This window comes from Cryptotermes secundus, unplaced genomic scaffold (assembly GCF_002891405.2).
Source record: "Cryptotermes secundus unplaced genomic scaffold, Csec_1.0 scaffold144, whole genome shotgun sequence".
NCBI classification, from domain to species: domain Eukaryota; kingdom Metazoa; phylum Arthropoda; class Insecta; order Blattodea; family Kalotermitidae; genus Cryptotermes; species Cryptotermes secundus.
This window is the reverse complement of record NW_019740655.1, coordinates 46,276-67,040: the sequence shown is the minus strand read 5'-3', so window position 1 is coordinate 67,040 and position 20,765 is coordinate 46,276. Positions and strand designations below refer to the sequence as shown.

Here is a 20,765-nt window from a genome sequence, read left to right as displayed (position 1 = left end):
AAAGAAAATGTTTGGTTTAAGGTGTACTATTTGTGGGACTGCAAATAACTCAAACATATCAAGATGATTTGGATAGCTCACTGTCTTCTCTTGAAAGAAGAAGGGTCCAGTAACTTTATGAGGAGAAAGGCACCCCACACATTCAACTAGGAGTCATCTCATTTGTATCCGCAAACTGCATGTGTGGTCTCTGAACTCCAAATTCTCCAATTTTGTCCATTTATTTCAATAACTGATTTTGTCTCCCAGTACCATAACACAGGCACTGCCAATACTGCAGCTACTCAAGAATTTCCCAGCATTTTATGGAACCTGAAGGTTCATTACTGTGTTCACAAGAGTCCTCCACTGGTCCCTATCCTGAGCCAGATCAATCCCATCCTATCTCTCTAATATCCATTTTAATATTGGCCACCCACCTATGCCTTGGTCTTCCCAGTGGCCTCTTTCCTTTTGGCTGTCCCACCAATATCCTATATGCATTCCTCATCTCCCCCATTTGTGCTACATGCCTCGCCCACCTCATCCTCCTTGACTTGATCATTCTAATTATACTTGGAGAAGAGTACAAGTTATGAAGCTCCTCATCATGCAGTTTTCTCCAACCTCCTGTTACTTCATCTCTCTTTGGTCCAAATATTCTTCTCAACACCCTGTTCTCAAACACCCTCAGTCTGTGTTCCTCCCTTAATGTCAGAGACAAAGTTTCAAACCCATACAGAACCACTGGCAAAATTATACATAGGTAAGTCAATAAGTAAGTTATAAATGGATATAGAACTTAAATGAGAGTATTGATCTGAAAAAGCTTTTATTTCTCAACATAATATCCCTGTACATTGAGGCACTTGTCCCATCGTTTCACAAGCCCCTGAAAACCAGCAGCATAACATTCTTTGGGCTGCTGTCAGATTCAGGCGGTGACGTCCCTCACTACAGCTTCACTGTTGGGAAAATGCTCAGCTGAAAGATGGTGTTTAAGAGGGCCGAACAAATGAAAGTCACTTGGAGCAAGGTCGGGGCTATATGGAGGATGCTTGAGGACTTCCAACTTGAAATTTTGCAGTGTCTCAATTGTCTTGTTGGCAGTATGGGGACGTGCATTGTCATGCAAGAGCAACACGCCTTTAGTGAGGAGCCCTAGTTGCTTCCATTGAATGGCCTTACAAAGTTTCCTGAGGATGCTAAAGTAGGAGTCGGCATTTACAGTTTGTCCTTGAGGCTGGAATGCGGTGAGCAGTATGCCTTCATGATCCCAGAAGACTGTGAGCATCACTTTCCTGGAGGATGGTGCACCTTAAAATTTTTTTTTGGCAGGCCACGCAGGATGTTTCCACTGCATTGATGCACGCTTTGTCTCAGGCTGGTAATGGTGAACCCAAGACTCATCACCTGTGACAGTTCGGGCTAGCATATCGTGTCCTTCATCGTGGTAGTGATTGAGATCCTGTAATGCCGGACCCGTTCTTTGCATTTTGTGGTGGGGTCAGCATGCGCGGCACCCATCATGCTCAGACTTTGTGAAAACCTAACCTGTCATGCATTATAAGGTAGGCCATGCCGTGTGAACATGCCTGGTTCTGACAGCAGTCCAAAGAATTTTATGCTGCTGGTTTTCATGGGCTTGTGAAACAATGGGACAAGTGCCTCAATGTACAGGGAGATTATGTTGAGAAATAAAAGCATTTTTCAGATCAGTACTTTTATTTGTTTAAGTTCTATATCCATTTGTAACTTACTTATTGACTTACCCTTGTAGTTTTGTATATTCTAATTTTTATGTTTTTAGACAGCAGATGAGAAGACAAAAGGTTCTGGACTGAATGGTAGCAAGCATTACCTGAGTTCAGTCTCCTCTTAATTTCCTCCTCAGTCAGGTTTTGATTTGTTATCGTTGTTCCCAGATGTCTGAACTATGCCACATTTTCAAAACAGCTGTTTCCTATTTCTATATGTATAATATAAACTCCGTTGTAAATGCAACATTTTATTGTAGTTCTTGTCCCCCTTCGTTCACACTACATGTTTCAGCCACAACCGGCCATCATCAGGTGTATTTCACTTCACGTAGTTGTCACACTGCACTCAATATTAACATTTAAACTCCAGATTTCCAATTGTTCATTGCTCTGTCATCAATCGCCACCCAATATTCCAGAACTCCCCTTGTCGGTTTTGTCAATTATGTTTAAAATCTTTATTAATATTGACTCTTCGATTGGTTTAAAATTTTTAATTCTCAATTTAGCTTTAATATTTACAATTTAAATATAACTGTATCCACCAAGAATCCCACTTGACCAGACCCGGGATCGAACCCGGGCTGCCGTGGTGGGAAATCAGTGACTAACCACTTCAGCTATAGGCGCGGCCTTCTTTATGGTATGTATATTATCACCCGGTAGACTCACATCATTGGTATAGACCCAAAGCTGATGTGTCCCATTTAATTTCAGTCCCACCTGGTTTCTCTGGACCTTCCTAATGGCATATTCTAAAGCAAAGTTGAAAGGGAGTGGCGATAAATCATCCCCTTGTTTTAGAACATTCTGGATAGGAAATTTATCAGACCAGTCTTTACCTATATGGACTTTACTATACGTAAGGGGTAAATTATGTTACATGAATATCTTTAACTCATTTAAGCTTTGAACTAATGCAGTAGGATTAATTTTCTTTTCAAAATTAAATTTCATAAAGCCCTTTTTCCTATTCCCAGCACAGCTCATTGCATAATCGCAGAACATTGTCATATATATGTAGCTTGACTTCTAGATCAAATTTTCTTACCAGCTGGTCCATGGAAAAATTTTGCTACCAATGATCTTTTCTTTCTTAAAGCTCTCAGAAAAAGATTATTCTATTTATGACCATTCGCTTGCTTCACAGGCTTTCTTCCCATAGTATGTGTATGTAGAACAAATGCTATGTTTCTTTAGGAATTTATTGTAGACATCTGTATTTATATAATTTTAATGGTTTGTGATACAGAATTAAGACATTTTGCTGGTGTGCAGTATAGTTTAGCTTGAGAAACTCGATTCTAGATTATATTTCAGACCCGTAGTACTATCTGGAAAGTAAACTAACTGAAATCCTGGATTTATGAATATTAATTGTGGCATGTACTGCACAGAAAATTATTATCCCAAATATACTGATTACACTTAGACAACATAAAAAAGAAAATAATAATCTGCATTGACTTAAGTCATCATTATATGGGATTACTGCGGTGCTAAACTTCTAAGTGTCAGAAACGTTTCTTATTCTGATTTTACTGAAGCAGATTCAGGAAATATAAATGTTAGGATGGTTCATTCTTGGGAGAATATTACATTCAAAAAAAGAGGGCACATATGGCTCATTCAATTTGAGAGATCTGTGACCATCATTAGTCTTCTAATATTTCCTGGTGATTGATAATTGAAACCATTAATAGTAGAGATTTAAAGAAGTAATATTGGTAAATGAAAACCAGACCAAGAGATATGATTAAGAACTTGCAATACTTTTATATTTTTGTTTCCTTGTTTGGCAAGGAAAAAAAGAATAATTAGAAAAGTTGTTTTTCACTAAATATACTGTTTTATATGGTTGTCATAATGTATTATTGTTATGTATACTATAATAATTGTTTAAAATCTACAAGATATCCAATTTACTATGAACTGTGTACCGAAGCTCAGACGAGATTTTGGTATGTAGCAACATAAGCAAAGTTATGAAATTGTAAAAATCTTTGTTGTATTTAAATTTATTTGTTTGAAATGTGGACATGGATAGTTTACAAGAGAAGAAGAAACTAATGGCAATGGTACAAATTAATAGTGAAAAAAGGTTCCTCTGAAAAGCTAAGGAGTGATGTTATGTCTGTTAACATGTTCTCCATGGTTTATTGAATAAAAGTTCTGTCATGTAATTATCTACTGTGTTATAAATAAATGGCCAATCATATGAAGATGGTCAAAGGATTTTCCAGGAGTCAGCAGTCTTAGGTCTCAGAACAGTATGCACTGTTACACTTCTCCTCAGACAGGAGTCATAATTATATTACTAATAATTTTAGAATTTGCTTAACTAGTCTCTCAACTTGGTTTGCAAATATTAATATTGCAGTCATACAAGATGGCAAAGAAGTAAAATGGCATTGTCACTAGGTCCAAGTTTGGAAACTTCGCTCTCTTAATGTTGTATCTTAGCGTCCTGTTGCACTGATTTTCATCCATGATACGTATGTAATGGCCGTCTTGAAGTGCACTCAATTTCATATGTCGCTTCTTACTACATGTTTCAGCAACATAGTGCCATCTTCAGATTCGTTATTTACGCTAAGCTATTACATTGTTTGCCATCTTGTGTGTCTTTCATAAAATTATTTAGAAAATACATTATTCGTCAACTATAATAAAATTTGTACGAGTATATACTAAAACTTGTTAAGATTATTCATCTATATGTCTAAATTCAAACTCGCGTATAGTATGGTTCATCCACAATGGGGGTTGTTTCTGTGTGTACTGTGTCTGTGATGTGTCCTTGCTTTTTGGCTGTGAGATGGCTGAAGATGGCACTGTGTTGCCGAAACATGTAGTAAGAAGCGACATATGAAATTGAGTGCACTACAAGACAGCCATTACATACGTATTCACTCTCTTATTGACGTTATTGGACATGTAAGCTAGTAGTCTAAATTGGGCACATTCAGTTTCATCCACACTGGGAACACAGACGCCATACTGACAAATGTGTGGTGAAGTATTATAATCATTAAACCAGGCAGACATACTTGCCAAAGATTGTCCCAAATTTCAAAGAATAAGTACCTCAAAACTGTGAATTTTTGTTGTGAAATTTGCATGTTTCCCATAATTTTCATTGTACTTAAAATGCATTTATGATGGCTCCTGGAGAATTAAAACCAATGACGAACTAGATAATCTAATAAAAGAAAGGAATGTAGTTAACTTCATCAAAGCCCAAAGAATAAGTTGGCTTGGACACATCTCAAGCATAGAGGCTGGACGAACAGTTAAAAGAATATATGACTGGCAGCCACACGCTGTAAGAAAGAGAGGAAGACCTAAGATCAGATGGAAAGATGACGTAATAGAAGATCTAAAGGACTTAGGAATTTATAACTGGACAACTCGCACATGGGACAGAAGTAGTTGGAAGGAAATTATTGAGCAGGCAAAAGTGTTCAAGAAATGAAGCTGTCGAGCCTTATGAAGAAGATGCTCATGATTACTTCCAATTTGCAGCAAATATAATTTCTAATTTTGAAAATAAAAACTGAAATAGAACTCTCTTATTTCCTTGGAAATGTAATAATGAATAATGAAAACATGTTGTATTCTGTAGCATTACACAAGAACTTAACGATTTTAGTAGTAATTTTCACAGTGCAGTATAGAAACACCAAAAAGGCTTGATATAAGGAAAATGTGATCTACTTATCGATGTTCTGTTTCAAATCAGTGGTGTTTATTACACTCCATACAAAAATTTGAAGTACTTACCTTGACTATCATGATTAGCTGATGATCTGGTAATGCAAAATAATGCTTACTTCTCGTTTTAGTTAACAAAAAAGCTTAATTGCATGTGCCAGTCTTTTGTGAATCCAGCTGAATCTTAGATTTATTCAATTCTTAAATTAACCAGTTTTCTTTTTGTGGTGTCCAAGGAAGAAATAAAGTTCATATCAATTAATCATCGATGCTCACAGTGATGCTATCATGGTAACAATTTCCATAGAATTTCAAGGCAGTTACAGATATGTTAAAGCCATATGCTTCATTGTCACTATTCTACAAGGGTTGGAACTTTAATAGTGGCAACACTGCTGTAGGGACGCCATGCAATGGAACCAAATAATGTCGCTTATACCACATGTTAGTTACATACCTACCTTACCTCAGAGCAAATGGACTCTCCCTTCCCACATCACGCGCATGCACAGTGATGAGAAGAACAGAGCCTTGTGTTAGCTGGCGGTCTAATGTAGTGTTGTCACGATGTTTTCGAAACAGGAACAACAGAGTTGGATAAAGATTGAATGTGCCAGAGGCCATACAGCACAACAGTGTCATCAAGGTCTTCAAGAGGCTTGCGGGGAATCTGCATTGCCTTACAGAACAGTGGCAAAGTGGGTAAAAGCCTTCAATGAGGGACGCCAAAATGTGCCAAACATGCGTCGGCCAGGTCGTCCTAGTGTCAGTGAAGAAGAAGTGTGTGCTCTTTCCGCGTTTTTTTTATTGCTAGTGGGTTGGGACTAAGTCCCTTGTACTGTGGCCACTTCTGGCCTATTGTACCAGCCCCAGATGATAGGTGAGGGTGACTGGAGCAATTGGTGGAATGAAGATTGGCAGGGGAAACCGAAGTACTCAGAGAAAACCTGCCTCAGCGCCACTTTGTCCATCACAAATCCCACTTGACCAGACTCGGGATCAAACCTGGGTTGCCGCGGTGGAAAGCCAGTGACTAACCGCTTGAGCTATGGCGTGGCCTCTCTTTCTGCGTTACTGGAGAGTGATCGACGTCATACGATTCGTGAGCTGGCCCAAGAGACAGGATTAGGGCATATGACTGTGCTTCACATTCTGAAGGAACACCTGCACATGAGAAAAATTGGATCACGATGGGTTCCACATGATTTGACGGAAATGCAGAAATGGCAAGCTGTGGCTGATTTGTTCAATCGATGGGGCTGGGAAGTGCTGCACCATCCACCATACTCCCTGGACTTAAGCCCTTGTCACTTCGATTTGATTCCTAAGATGAAGGAACCACTTCTTGGCATTCACTTCAGAACTGTTCCAGAGATCTTCAGGCAGTAGACCACTCCATTCGAACTATGAACACAACAGGCGCTGCTAAAGGTATCCTATGACTTCCACATCACTTGCAACAGGTTGTACACGATGCTGGTGACTACATAGAAGGACTATTTGCCACTATTAAAGTCCCGCTCTATGCAATCATCTATATTTTGAGAATTATAACATCTGCTTCTCGGTATTTTAACAATTTTCAACAATTATAAGATTATCAAAATACTGATGTTGTTCACATTATTAAAATTCTCATAATGTTCAATTACAACATTAATCTTGCATTGAACGTTGATATTTGTCTCCCAGTATTAAACTAGCTAACTAAATCCGTGGAGCCCAGTCCTTTTTGATAAGCCAAGGGCTGCTCTACTGTTCAAGAATTTCCCAAAATTGTATGGAAGATTTTTTTATCATGTTACCAAGGCCTTCCATTGGTCTCTATCCTGAACCAGATAAAGCCAGTCTATATACCCCATCTGATTCTAACTCTTTGCATTCCAGTATTAAACATCTTTAATGTAACTGCTCACAAATAGACTCTAAACTGTTTTAATTTCATAATTTTACCTGCAAAGAACTGAATACTTGTTCTGAATTAACAAGAGAGTAATCACTTCTGCTATAATGATACATTGTACTTTATTGTTCCTTTAGTTGTGCAAACTATAATTTTTTAGACTTTGTCACAGATTCTGCATGATCAATTAATGACTTTATTTTCACTATTTGTGAAACATGCCGTGGAAAATAAAATCTTGTATCTCTTCTATCACAGCCATGCTCAAGATCTGTGTACCACCCATACCTGTCACAGAATGTACATTTTAAAAACTGTCCATTCTCATTGTTTGTCCTAAAGTATGAATGTTTGAAAGCTAATGTTGTTACGTACTACATTTATTGATTGATCTGTTGTTGCCCAATGGGCAACTTCTTAAATTGCCACTATCTGTTTCAATGTAGTATATTTGCAAATGTTTGTGATATTCATATTTTATATGACAAAGGTTAGTGATTAATCTTCTAGCATGACCGAGCAGAAAACAAACTGCACACAAACACATTTCAAAGTAACAGCAGAATCCTTCTGTTCGTTTTTCTGAAATAGCTGAATTACCTATGGTTCTCAGTGGCAGGTCCAGTGTATTTTTCTTTTGGCCCAGTTTCTTGTAATCTCTTCAACTCCTCGATAATCTTTGGGTCTGTATCTTCAAGCACTTCACAATCATATTTTGAATAAAATTTTGGAGTTATAATAGGAACTAAAATATAAAAACAGTTATATCAGATGATAGTAATTACAAATCATACACAACATTGCTTCCAGGATTATATGAGAATAATAGAGTATAAAGGTAAAAAAAGTAAAGCTACCCCTGTTACAGGCCGTGAAGGCCCATAGGGTTGTGAGATACTGAGAGTCCCACATTTTCTCGACAGTCGGCTCACAGATGGCGGTAAAATTGTCAGCCTTATGTGCTGGCCGCCCTTTACACCCCAGGAAGATTCCTGGTACTCATTTCTGTTAGAGGCTGAGTCAACCCCAGGGCCATAATGTGGCTGGAAGGATTAGGTAAATTGAAAAAATCCACCACATTGGGACTTGAACCCACGACCTTCTGGCTTGTAACACATTGCCTCAACCAATTACACTACTGTGTGCAACTAATGGAGTATAGTGTAATAAATTAGTGAACTGCTTTTTTTCAGTCCCATGAATCACTGACAGAGATTTGTTCTTGTTCATCTGCAGACCTTTTTCTGGCTTGTAACACATTGCCTCAACCAATTACACTACTGTGTGCAACTAATGGAGTATAGTGTAATAAATTAGTGAACTGCTTTTTTTCAGTCCCATGAATCACTGACAGAGATTTGTTCTTGTTCATCTGCAGACCTTTTTGTTCCCTTGTAAATATTAGGAAAAACTACTTTTTTCATATGTTACTTTATATTTTCGTAAGAGATTAGAAACTCAAGATTTTTCCTCTATGTCTTGAACTATATGTGCTTAAACTAAATTTGGATCATCAAGTAAATTTATATCACCAACTAGTCTCAGATTTGAGGTACACTCCAATGACACTTATGTCTGAATTCTGTAAACAAAAACAATTTTCATTCCTATACATAAATGACTGGTATTCCAACTTTCCACTTGGAGACATTAAGTTTGCTATTAACTTCGGCAATAGCATATATGAATTCACCATGCCATATGTTTTGTTAACATTCACAGCAATGTGCACTTCTTCCATGTGTCAAAAAGGCTGTAAAATATATATAGAGAATCAAGTATAAATTATAACTGTAATAGCTCTATGTGATAACCCCATGCAGAGCGAAACTTATTTCTAAAACCATATTACACGTCAGACAGATAGACTTTCATGTTATGAAGAACTGCATTACACCATACCATCCCACAAGGATGTCAACTAAATTTATCTGCTGTAGGACATCATTCAGAAGTAGACTCCTGTCAATACAGCAATGAACCTTCAATTACCATAAAAGGTAAGGAATTTCTTGGTTAGATGGATAACTATTAGCTTCTTTAGGATAGCTAGGAAGTTTTCAGCATAATGTATGACGAAATTAACAAATTTGCATGTTGTGTCATAATATACGTATTACTCACATGCAATTCTGTTTGGTTTGAATGGTAGTATATGTGATCTGCCTAGTTCTTCATGCAAAACAAAACATAATTTGAATGGTGGTTTCGAATGAGTCTTCTTTGGATCAACAGGTGACAGATTTGCAGACCTTTCAGGCCTTTGTTCTAATTTTTCCTTGGTTGTTTCACTCATTCTTGTATTTCAGCCAATTTACACGACTTCTTTTTAGGAAGCTGATGACCTTTATTGATCAAACAACTTCCCTAGTTTCACCCTCTCCTACTATCTCCCTTTATTTTACATTGATTTTTGGTATGACTTGTATGAGAATTTATTTGTTATTCTCCTTTGACAGCTTTATGTCCTTTTGAGCCAATATAAATTATGTCATCTTGAATATTATACTTATTACAAACTTCATGTTTGACCAGGGAACAATAGTTAAAACAAATTCCTGTATCCTGGAAAGTCCAGAATAAAAATGTACTGTATCCCTATTATATTTTCATATTCACATATTTGCCATATATGTATAAAATAAGAAAGATTCTGAGTATTGATATTGGCCACAGGATTCTTAAACATGCATTTGCAGTGCATAAATCTCATAAATTATTCAACATAAAAATATACAGAAAATTTCAATGAGCACCTTGGTAGTGTTCATGATTTATCAAATGAAAGAAACAATTTTGTACCTAAGAGGGATGAAGTATGGCGAACAGAGGACATTTCATAACAAGGAACTTTGTGATTCACACAGCTTATTTAATGGAATCAAAGAATAATTTTACCAGACATGCAGCTAACAGGGAGGAGACAGACATCACAGTGAAGATTTCTGTAACAAAATATCTTGGCAAATAGCGTTTTGGAAGACACAAAATAGATGGGGAAGGAATAGGAATGGTGGCAGATAGCTTCAGCCAGCTGTATTTTGTGTAGCTACTCCTTCCTGCCTTAACTATCTCCTTCATGTTTATGTACAAAAGCAGCTGTGAAGTAAATCTTGGATGGTGGAAACATTTGGAGTTCCAGGACTGAAGAAGTATTTGGAAACTCAGAAAGATGATATATTTACTTTATACCTGAGGCTTTTTGTGCTATACCTTCAGTTATTAACAATGCTCACATATAACCTTAATTTTTTAATTTGAAACAGGCAGTATTTGGGCACTAACATAACACCACAACCCAGGCATCATCTGTCTCCAGGAAACACACACGTGTCTCTGCCACTAATTAAACCGCCGTGGTTATGCAAAACACCACTATGACCAGCTAGTTTGGTTAGCACAGTCAATATAGCAACTGGCTATGGGCTGTATGGCCGAGGGTTTGAAGTTTGAGTATTGGTAGGGTCAAGAATTTCTCTTCTCCAAGTTGTCCAGACCAGTTCTGGGGTCTACCCAACCTCCCATCCAATGGGTACCGGGGGTTCTTTCCTCGGGGGTAAAACGGCCTGAGCGTGAAGCTGACCGCTCACCTCAAGCAAGTGCTGAGGTAACGAAAATGTGCTCTATACATCCATTCCCCCATATGCCTTCGTGGCCCAGTGCTTAATTAGTTAAGCACAGGGATAGGTTTACCTTTCGCCTTTACCTTTTTTGTTCAAGTCAATATTCAGATCCCACTACAAGTCACTGCCCAGCTTTGAACGTCATGCAGGGGCAAATACCCATCAACTCTGATGCGCCTCTAAATATACATACATATATATGTAAATATATTATACACCGTGGAATGGTCGTTCTTATAGACTAATTACTTTATTGTATGTATGTTTAATAATTAATTTACAACATACTATGTTACACAATATTTTGTAATAATACAAGATTCATTTGAATGAGTCTTGTTTAGAAGTGCAAGAATGTCACTTTATATTGATATTACACCCAAAAACAAAACTCCGTGGCCCGTGGTCCGCAAGCGAACTATACCGACCGAGCGACCGTCGCATTTTATAGCAACTATTGGCGACACTGAAAATCCACTAACAAAGCAGAGTGCATTGAAAAGATGGCGGGTAAGGAAGATGCATTTCCGCAAGCTGCGCAACAGATTGAATTATCGAAACTCAGCCTTCAACAACTTACGCAATTGAAACAGCAGTTGGATCAGGTATTGAATTATTCGTTATGCTGTAATCTGACTTACAGTGCGCTTTGTAATTACAGCACGAAGCATGATATGACAGTCGTAAGGCGTACCAATGTAGGCCTTCGCCCTTATCACGAATTGTGACTTATGTTTCAGGAGGTGCAGGTTTTCCAAGATAAGTCACGGACTTTAAAAATGGTGCAGACCAAGTTTCAAGATTCAGATAATTGTTTGGACAAGATTACGTCAGATTCAGAAGGGAAGACGATTATGGTTCCACTTACAGGATCTGTATCCTTAAATGATGCACTTACCCCATCTCAAAAGATGACCAAGAAAAATGGTATCGAAATCATGGGATAAATCATGAAGAATAAATAATATTAGCTTTTGGTTTTTTAATAATTCCATAGCAAACATGCAAGCATATATATGTTCAGATCTTCAATAACTTCATAGTGTCAGAACCAGTGGTAGTGGGCCACATCTGTTTGACATATTAATAGTAGATAGCACTGTACATGACATTCATATGGCTGTTACCCTGATTATGTAGGAATCGTCATTAGCTTATTCCTAATTTCTTAGCAAGACTGAACCAGACACCAACTCTCCTATTTGGTTTAACCTTAACTACCAAAATGTAGCTGTAAAGTTGTTTCTGTTCTTAATGAATCATCAATGAATGAAGTGTATATGGAAATGGAGGTGTAACTCCATGCATTCATAACCTTAGCAGTGGGTGGAGGTGAGTGGTCAGTTCATGCCCCAGCTCCTCAGTCCCTAGAGAAACAGCCCCTGGTGCTGGATAGGAGGCTGGGTGGACACCAGACTGCATATCTTAGTAGCAGTATAACCTCAGTGCAAGCCTATTATGACTTTGGTGTGGCTATTCTTGAACATGCTGCAATTGTGAAGGCAATAATGGGTGCTATCAGTTAGTCACCCACTCACTTGTGCTGCATTGTGATGCAACTTTACTTGGATACAGAATCCAGAAACACATAATACTGTGATGTTGACCTTTCAGCTGTATTCCATTGAAATACAAAGTACAAAATTATAAATGTTAACTATATGAAAATGGTACCTTACTTGTGTGAAGTACTTGGAAAGACTGTGAAAATAATTTCAGTGTATTTTAAGAAATTTGGAAACTTGTAGTTATATTGGAAGACACTTCTCTTCAGGGTTCATCTGCTTACATGTTCCCCTCTCACTCTAGTGATAACATATGGAATTCCTATTGTTTGTTGATTTTATTTCATTTTTTAAATTTATTTAGTAGTGTTATGGAAAGAATTAAAAAAATAAGCATAGTTAAATATGCTCCTGAAAGTCAGTTCTGGGGCAGAGCTAGCCTCTTATCCAGTGGATATGAGGAGCCCTTTCTCCAAGGGTGAAGCTGCCAGGGTGTGGAGCTGACCACTCACCTCCAGCTAGGGGTGAAGTGAAGAATATATGTATCTATACATCCACCCAGGGGAACACGGTAGCATAGTTGGTTGAAGCGCTGTGCTACAAGCTGGAAGGTCAGATGGATTTTTTTCAATTGACCAAATCGTTCCAGCTGCACTATGGCCCTGGGGTCAACTCAGACTCTAACAAAAATGAGTGTCACAAAATCTTCCTGGGAGGTAAAGGGTGGTCAGCGTGTAACGCTGACAACCTTGCTGCCATCTGTGAGCCAGTTTTATAGAGAAAATGTGGGAGCCTCAATGTCTCACAACCCTGTGGTCCTTCACAGCCTATTACAGGGGTAACTTTTTATACATCCACTCCCCCTTATGCCTTATTGATGTAATGCTTGATTAGTTAAACACAGGGACTTTACATTTTTTACTGAAAGTTAGTTTTAAAATGTTTTTATTAACATATCTGTCTGCTAGGTATATGCATTGTGTTGTAATTTAGCCAGTGTCTGTGAAGAGTTCTCTTTTCTGGGATGTAGTAGTTTGTAGTCCAGTAAAAGTCAGCCAGTGTTCCTTCAAAACATCAGTTTACTTCCATGCTCTATACTGCCGAAAAAAGAACTCTTCAAAATAGCCCTGTGATGGCAGTGTACACTATATTTCTTACAGTTAGTTACACTTTCCTTGACTGTAACACAACAGATGTATGTACCTGGAAAAATAGCTAATGGAAAATCAGTCATCATAGACATTGGAACTGGCTATTTCGTACAGAAGGTGGGTGAATTTCACAGATGAACCCACAGGTTATAGAGAAAGTTATATGCTGAAGAACTTATACTTTTCACATTTTATTTGGAAGCTAATTTAACTTTTCTTGTATGAGAACAGGAGATTAAAAATGTTGCTACTACAGCACAAGTGGCCGGATTGCAACTTGAGGGTAATGAGATTTATATTGCAAAAATTGTCATACTAGGCCTGCTGGACTTGTGCATATGCTGGCACAGTTCTTTGACAAGGTGACAACAAGGTTAAAAACTGAATGTAATATACGTAGAGGAAGGTTCTTAACTTTGCTGACCATTTTGCAGCTCTGTGCTTCACAGCGACTGGTGTACCACCAGGTGCGAGGCGCATACAAATTTTGCTGATGAATCAGTGTGCCTGTTGGCTGATAACGTTTGGAATTAAGAGATGTTATTAACATGTGGTAGTGTAGTTGGTTGAGGTACTATGCTACAAGCTGGAAGGTCGTGGGATCGAATTCCGATGAGATGGATTTACCTAATCCTTCCAGCCGCACTATGGCCCTGGGGTCGACTGAGCCTCTAACAGAAATGAGTACCAGGAATTTTCTTGGGGTAAAGGGCGGCCGGTGCATAAGGCTGACAACCTTACCGCCATCCATGAGTCAATTGTCTGGAAAATGTGGGAACCTCAACATCTCATCCCTATGGGCCTCCACGACCTGTTACAGGGATACCTTTATTTTACATTTTACTATTAACTTTGTAGTGCTTGATGACATTTTGTTTCATGGTGAGCAGTGCAGTTCATGTGTGGGAATTTCCAGGGCTTGAGGTGGGGCGGGATGCAGCGGGATGTCATCCCGGTTCTTTTCTAAATGGCTTAAAAGCATCCTGTTACTTCTTTGGCAGTAAATACAGTGTACAATACCTTTTTTGTTGTTGTTGTTATCTGTTTCATGGTTGTACAGGCTACTCCCCTGCGTTGTCTAACTAAATTTTGCTTTCGTGTGGTACTGTTTGAAGCGCCCAAGAATGCACAGTCCCACATCACATTTCTCGCACTTCGTCTGAACACGTTTCCTCTTTCCACGTGCAGAACAAACACGGCATTTCATTCTCATGGCACAAGAGGTCGGCCAGCGATGTCGATTGGCCTCCTCTAGACGAAATATTGTGGATGACAGAGCAGGAAGTCGACCTAAAGGGCGTTGTGGTTGGGAGCGACACATTACAGCATGTTCCAGCATGTTGCGCATAAGGGTAAGACGAAAGTCCCTATGTGACAGTTTCGCACCGCAGGATGATAGCAAGATGAAACTGTTCAGAATCGTCAGATGCAGTAAATGGAAGACGCTTGTTTGGCAGCAGTAAGGGTTTTTCAAAGAAAGTAGGGGGCAGGCAATTTTCCTTTGTATCAACTTCCGCCAAATAACCTGAATAAGCTGAGAAACTTGTGGAGATAGAAATGTATAGGCTTATGGCCAGCACATTTTTATGGTATGGGGTTTCTGTTAACAAGCCCAAGTGTTACAAACAGGAAAGATTTTATACTGCAGAACTGTTGTGTGTAGGAGTGGAAAAATTTTATACTGCAGAAGTGCTGTGTGAAGAATTTTTTAGTTAATTCCATTCATTTATCATAAAAATTGTATTAGATAGAGCAATTCCAAATACAACGCTCAAGCGCTCTAAGTGGAACTGGCATTTAAACGTAGAGCAGAAATGTGGATTTAAACCCCTGCAAGCAGTGGGCATTTAAATAAACCCCGGTCAGCTAGCTTTACCTGCGTTTCAAAACTGCGGCGCTTAAAGGTTGAGGAAAGATTCATTTTCGTATTCTTAAGACCGATAATAAATTATACAATGTCGGAAACAGTTTGTCCTTCTCTTGCCTTGCATCCCATCCCATCCCATCCCAATGCGGAGGTGGCCTGTCTCCAACAGAACAGTTGTTTACAACAAAATTTTAAGTTTTTCTATTGTTGATTTCACGTCTGAATTCTTAGTTATTTTATTGAAAATAAAAACACAATATCTTGGCAGAAAATGAGGTACACATTTCCTACTCCCTCCTACTTCATTGGACAGAAATAAATTTGGTGTTGAAATAGCATAGTCGGCAAACTACAAATACGAGTACAGTTATGACGGGTACAGGCTGTATTCTCACATCCGGTAATACATACTCGTATATAAACTTGTAGAATAATGTGAGAACCCATCCCATTTAAGCGATGGGTCAGACGTTTACAGTAAATAATCACAAAAGTTTCTATTGTTGATGACACGTCCCAGCCGTAAGGACACACATATTTTATTCTATTCCAACCAATGGGAATTTAGCCAGAAATTTTAGTGGGGGGGGGTCCTTGGGTTGATCCTTGCTTCAATGACAGAAACCGTACGAAATGTTATTTTAGTTCAGCATCAGTTTTCATTTATCGGTGAAAATGGAGAAATTGATAATTCGCAGTAAGAAACCCAAGTTAAGTGAAAGTGGCAGTAATGAACCGTGTACAACTGTAAGTAAAAGTGAAACAATTGTAAGTTCCATCCACTTCAACGAAGACGAAACCACCGTATGTGTGAATACAGCTGCAATAGATAACAGCGTGACTCAAAATCAGGTGCATGAAAATGACGTTAATTATTTCCCTAATTACTGGACACAAGATCAGTGGCTAGAAAAATTGAAAATATACGAGTGGTTGACAATTAATAAACAAGGGCTAGGCTGTACAACATGTAAATCAGTGGGAACTCTAGGGCCTGCAAAAACACAAGGTTTGAAATTATCTAGTGAGTGCTGTGAAGATAGGGTCAAGGAATATGGTGAAACAAAAGAGAAGAAACAACAGTCGATTAGGAAGAAGCTGTCTTGGCATAAACTGTCGGCAGCTCATGTTAAAACTAGTGACATTTTATGCCTTGCTAAAAAAGAAACAATTGAATGTCTGAATGTTAAAGCACAAGAAAAACAATACGTTACAACTTGTCGCATATTTAGGACAGCTTATCAAATAGTGAAAGTGAACCATCCCATGACAGATTTAGCAGCTTTGATTGATTCACAAGAACTAAATGGTTTAGCTATGGGGTGTATCTTGCAGTCTAATCATGCGTGCACTGATACTTGTGATCATATAGCAGATGAAATGAGAAAGAAACTTGTTAAATATATTATTGATAGGTTTTATTAAGATAGGTTTCATGATCGATGAGACTTCTACTCAAAGTAAAAAAGAAGCTCTTCTAATCTGTTTACGTTGCAGACTGCCTGATTCCATGGATGCGAGTAGTTATTTTTTTGATATAGTGGAATTAGAAAATACTACAGCTGCAATGATCAGGGATGCCTTTCTCAACAATATCAAGAGTAACGCATTTCACATTGACTTTTTATCACGAAATTGGATTTCATTTGCTTGTGATGGGGCCTCTAATTTACTTGGAAGGCATGCAGGTGTTGCACAATTTTTGCTCCAAATGTATCCTCAATTGATTGTTTGGCGTTGTAGTAATCGTCGATTAGAAATAGCGGTGAATGATACAGTACGGGAAATGTCAACAGTGTGCCACATGCAATCATTTTTTGATAAACTCTATTCCGTTTACAGCATGTCTCCAAAGAACAAATCTGAATTAGAAACTGTTGCTGCACAACTGAGTATGAGATTAAATACCATAGAACGAGTGTTAGGAATGACACGTTGGATATCGTCTAGTGCGCAGTCTGTGAGAGCCATATGGAATAATTACCCTGCTCTTTATAAGCATTTTCACAATGCATCTGTAGACCCAAAACGCACGGGAAGGGAGAGAGCTCAATATTCTGGATTGAAAAGAAAACTAAGCGACGTAAACTTTGTTCTAAATATGGGACTTCTGTTTGATGTTTTAACAGAACTTGAACACCTGTCTTTAAAATTACAAGAAAAGAAAATCACATTGCCTGAAGCACATCATTTAGTTGTTGTTAAGTATCACATCTTTCAGTCCCTGGCAAATAATCCAGGTGAATATTATTCTGAAGTTCTAACGGCTGCTGATAAATTAGAATTTAAAGGAGTTAGCTTAGAACATGGAAAAGTGCAGAAGATTAGTGAACAAGAATTCTTTCAGAAATTAAGTGACAATATAAACACCCGAATGTTCACCACTAGAGCTTCACACGAATCGACTGGAAGTAATAACACGACATGGTCAAACAGGGACAAATATGAGTACAGTCAGTTACTGGACAACTTGAAAATAATGGATAAGGCTAAGTGGGTAAAATGTCAAGATCCATGTTTTGCTGATAAAGAGATTAGGGAACTCGCTGAGTCATTTATGGTGTGTAAGAAAACTTCAGTTCATGGATTCCATGAATATTACATGAATATAGTGAATGGTGATGACATGTATCCTGATGAACTAAAGCTGTTGATTGCAGCTGCAAATACTATTATTATTTCAACTGCAGAGTGTGAGCGTGCATTCAGCAACATGAACAACATTATTTCAACCATCCGAAGCTCGATGCTTTTAAAAACAGCTTCTAGTTTAATGTTTATTTCATCAGTGGGACCCCCTCTTAGTGCTTTCAATGCAGAATATTATGTAAAACAATGGCTAAAGAAAGGACGTCGACATGCAGATTACCAGTCTTGTGCAGCCCCTGCAGATAGAAGATCAGTGACTTCAGAAAGCAATGAAAAATCTGGAAAATATTTTAAAGATAAGTACTTGCAATGCATGTGTGACTTTATTTTAACGCATTCCATTTAAACTACTGTAATATGTTCGTAGGTCTTAGATGGAACACAGACTATATACATCAGTCGGTATATTTTCATAATTTATGTCTATGAATTAAAAGGGGAAAACCATCCCGGTTCTATTTTCATTCCACCTCAAGCACTGGGAATTTCTTTATGGTAGGTGGCAGTTATCAGCTCCATTAACAGTTTGTTCTGAATTACAATTAGTGAGCAGTGTGTTCCATCTTGGAGGGGTATACTTTGAGCATTTCTGTATGATCCCTATGTGAAATATGGATCTCCTATAATGTGTCAGTGAAAATTTTGTGATAAAGGAGTTCCCAGCAGGCTAGCAATTCACAGTTTGGTGAATAAGGCAAGAAACAAAAACATACTGAGTGCTTACTGAGGAAAAGTCAGATTACATATGAAACTGAGTGAAACATCTAGCTCAAAAGACAGAGTGTCAAAGTCTAGTGCAAGAAGGGCAACACAATTGCCGAAGCTTAGACCCTGTAAAACAACAGTAATCCATGCATGCCTTGCAGCCGCATGATCCAACTACAGGGTTCATTTTTGCAGCTGGTTTCTGCAGTCTGTCATCAAAGGTGAGATTGATCCGTAGTTGACAGTCTTTTCTGATGGAGTATGGTTCCACTTGCAGAGATACATGAATATGCAAAACAATCACTACCGGAGTTCAGAGAATGCACATCAAACAAACAAAGTCCTGGTCCAACCAGTGAAAGTTTGTTTCTGGTGTGCTGTAAGTGCAAGAAGGGTTGTTGTACATGTGTCTTTCAATGAAACAGTTAATTGCAAAAGAAGAACAGCATTTTCAACACCGTATGTGATCTGTGAATTGTAACTACTTCATTTGGAATGTTATCGGCAAACAGGCATATTGTTTCATCAGCAAAATTTGTATGCACTTCACAGCTGGTAGTGAACTGGTCAACAAAAGTAAGAACCTCCATGTGTTAACACAGGGGAAGCATTAACTTGGAGGGGGGCTATAGAAGAGGGCACTTGGAAGAGGCGTGGACAGAAAGGTAATAATCTAATTTTTCTTAAGTGAATAGATTGAAATGGTGTGAATTAAACTGAGGTTGAACCAAGGTGTTTTTGTAACCAACATTCCGATTCCATAACACTAGATGACAGTCTTTACATTATACTATGTATCCGAGCTAAGTAAATGACTGCACGTAAGTGTCAGAACTCCAGACTTCTTGGCCCTGCCAGAATCCAGAAATTTCTACATGAACACTGTATTGCATGTCCCAGACAATGGAATATGATATTATAGATCAGTATAAAATTCCAGTAATATCAAAATATAAGATTTTGAATTTAAAATTACTGAGAATCAATTATAAATAAAGTTCATGGTCATTTATAATCGTCCAAATAAAATATGGGGCTAGGATTGATCAGCGTCACCTGAGAATGATATTTTATGCCATTTTATAAGAGGAAGGATTTCACGAGTAACTACATTCATACACACAAACAAAAAAACTTTTCAAAATCCATCTTGTCTTGATGCCTCATCATTCTGTCTACCAGACTATAAAGAATTACTGTGCATGATATACAGTAATTACATAGAAGCTTGAAAAAAGTTCCTTCAAAACTGTTGCCAACATGTGATGTGGGTAAATAGCTGTTTGCAACATGCAGAATAATGAGAAAAAAGTAATAGATTACACTAGCAATTCTGATTCAACTAGTGGATCATGGAATTTATGAAGTTTGTGTAGGGCAGGTTCACTCAGGGCAGTGGCAGAAGAAATCTTAAAATATAAGTTAGATTTAGCGGGAGTACAGGAGGGCAGATGGGATGGAGGTGGTATCGCACCAGCAGGAGACTATACATTTTTCTATGGAAAGGGGGAATGAAAATCATGAATTAGATACAGGATTTTTTGTACATAAGAGAATCGTATCAGCAGTTAAGAGGGTAGAATTCGTTAGTGATAGGATATCATATATAATACTAAAAGGTCGCTGGTGTGATATCATTGTTATGAATCTTCACGCCCCCAACAGAAGATAAAATTGATGACATAAAGGATAGATTCTATGAACATGTATTTGATAAATTCCCGAAGTACCCTATGAAAATTTTGTTAGGAAATTTCAATGCCAAAGTAGAGAGGGAGGACATTTTCAAACCAACAATTGGGAATGAGAGTTTGCAAGAAATTAGTAATGATAAAGGAGTTAGAGTAGTAAACTTTGCCACATCAAAAAATCTTACTGTCAAAAGTACAATGTTCCCACATCGTAACAT

General features: G+C 38.0%; 1 protein-coding gene and 1 long non-coding RNA gene across 3 annotated transcripts in view; one reads left to right on the top strand and one right to left on the bottom strand.

Annotated features, from left to right (window-relative positions):
• Nucleotides 1-7,023: 7,023 nt before the first annotated feature.
• Nucleotides 7,024-11,368, bottom strand: LOC117282946. Its single transcript, XR_004513900.1, has 2 exons — nucleotides 11,268-11,368; nucleotides 7,024-8,101 (listed from the first exon to the last, which is right to left on the bottom strand). It is a non-coding gene; the product is annotated as an uncharacterized LOC117282946 (long non-coding RNA).
• Nucleotides 11,369-11,472: 104 nt separating this feature from the next.
• Nucleotides 11,473-20,765, top strand: part of LOC111872365 (prefoldin subunit 5) — an 18,507-nt gene continuing 9,214 nt past the window's right edge. The window contains exons 1-3 of one of the 2 annotated variants that reach the window (XM_023866166.2): nucleotides 11,473-11,584; nucleotides 11,720-11,854; nucleotides 13,678-13,752. In XM_023866166.2, the coding sequence (XP_023721934.1) occupies nucleotides 11,483-11,584; nucleotides 11,720-11,854; nucleotides 13,678-13,752 (312 nt within the window). In that variant the 5' untranslated portion in view covers nucleotides 11,473-11,482. Of the gene's footprint in view, nucleotides 11,585-11,719; nucleotides 11,907-13,677; nucleotides 13,753-14,823; nucleotides 14,988-20,765 lie in introns of both variants that reach the window. The other variant, XM_033754661.1, reaches the window with a different exon arrangement.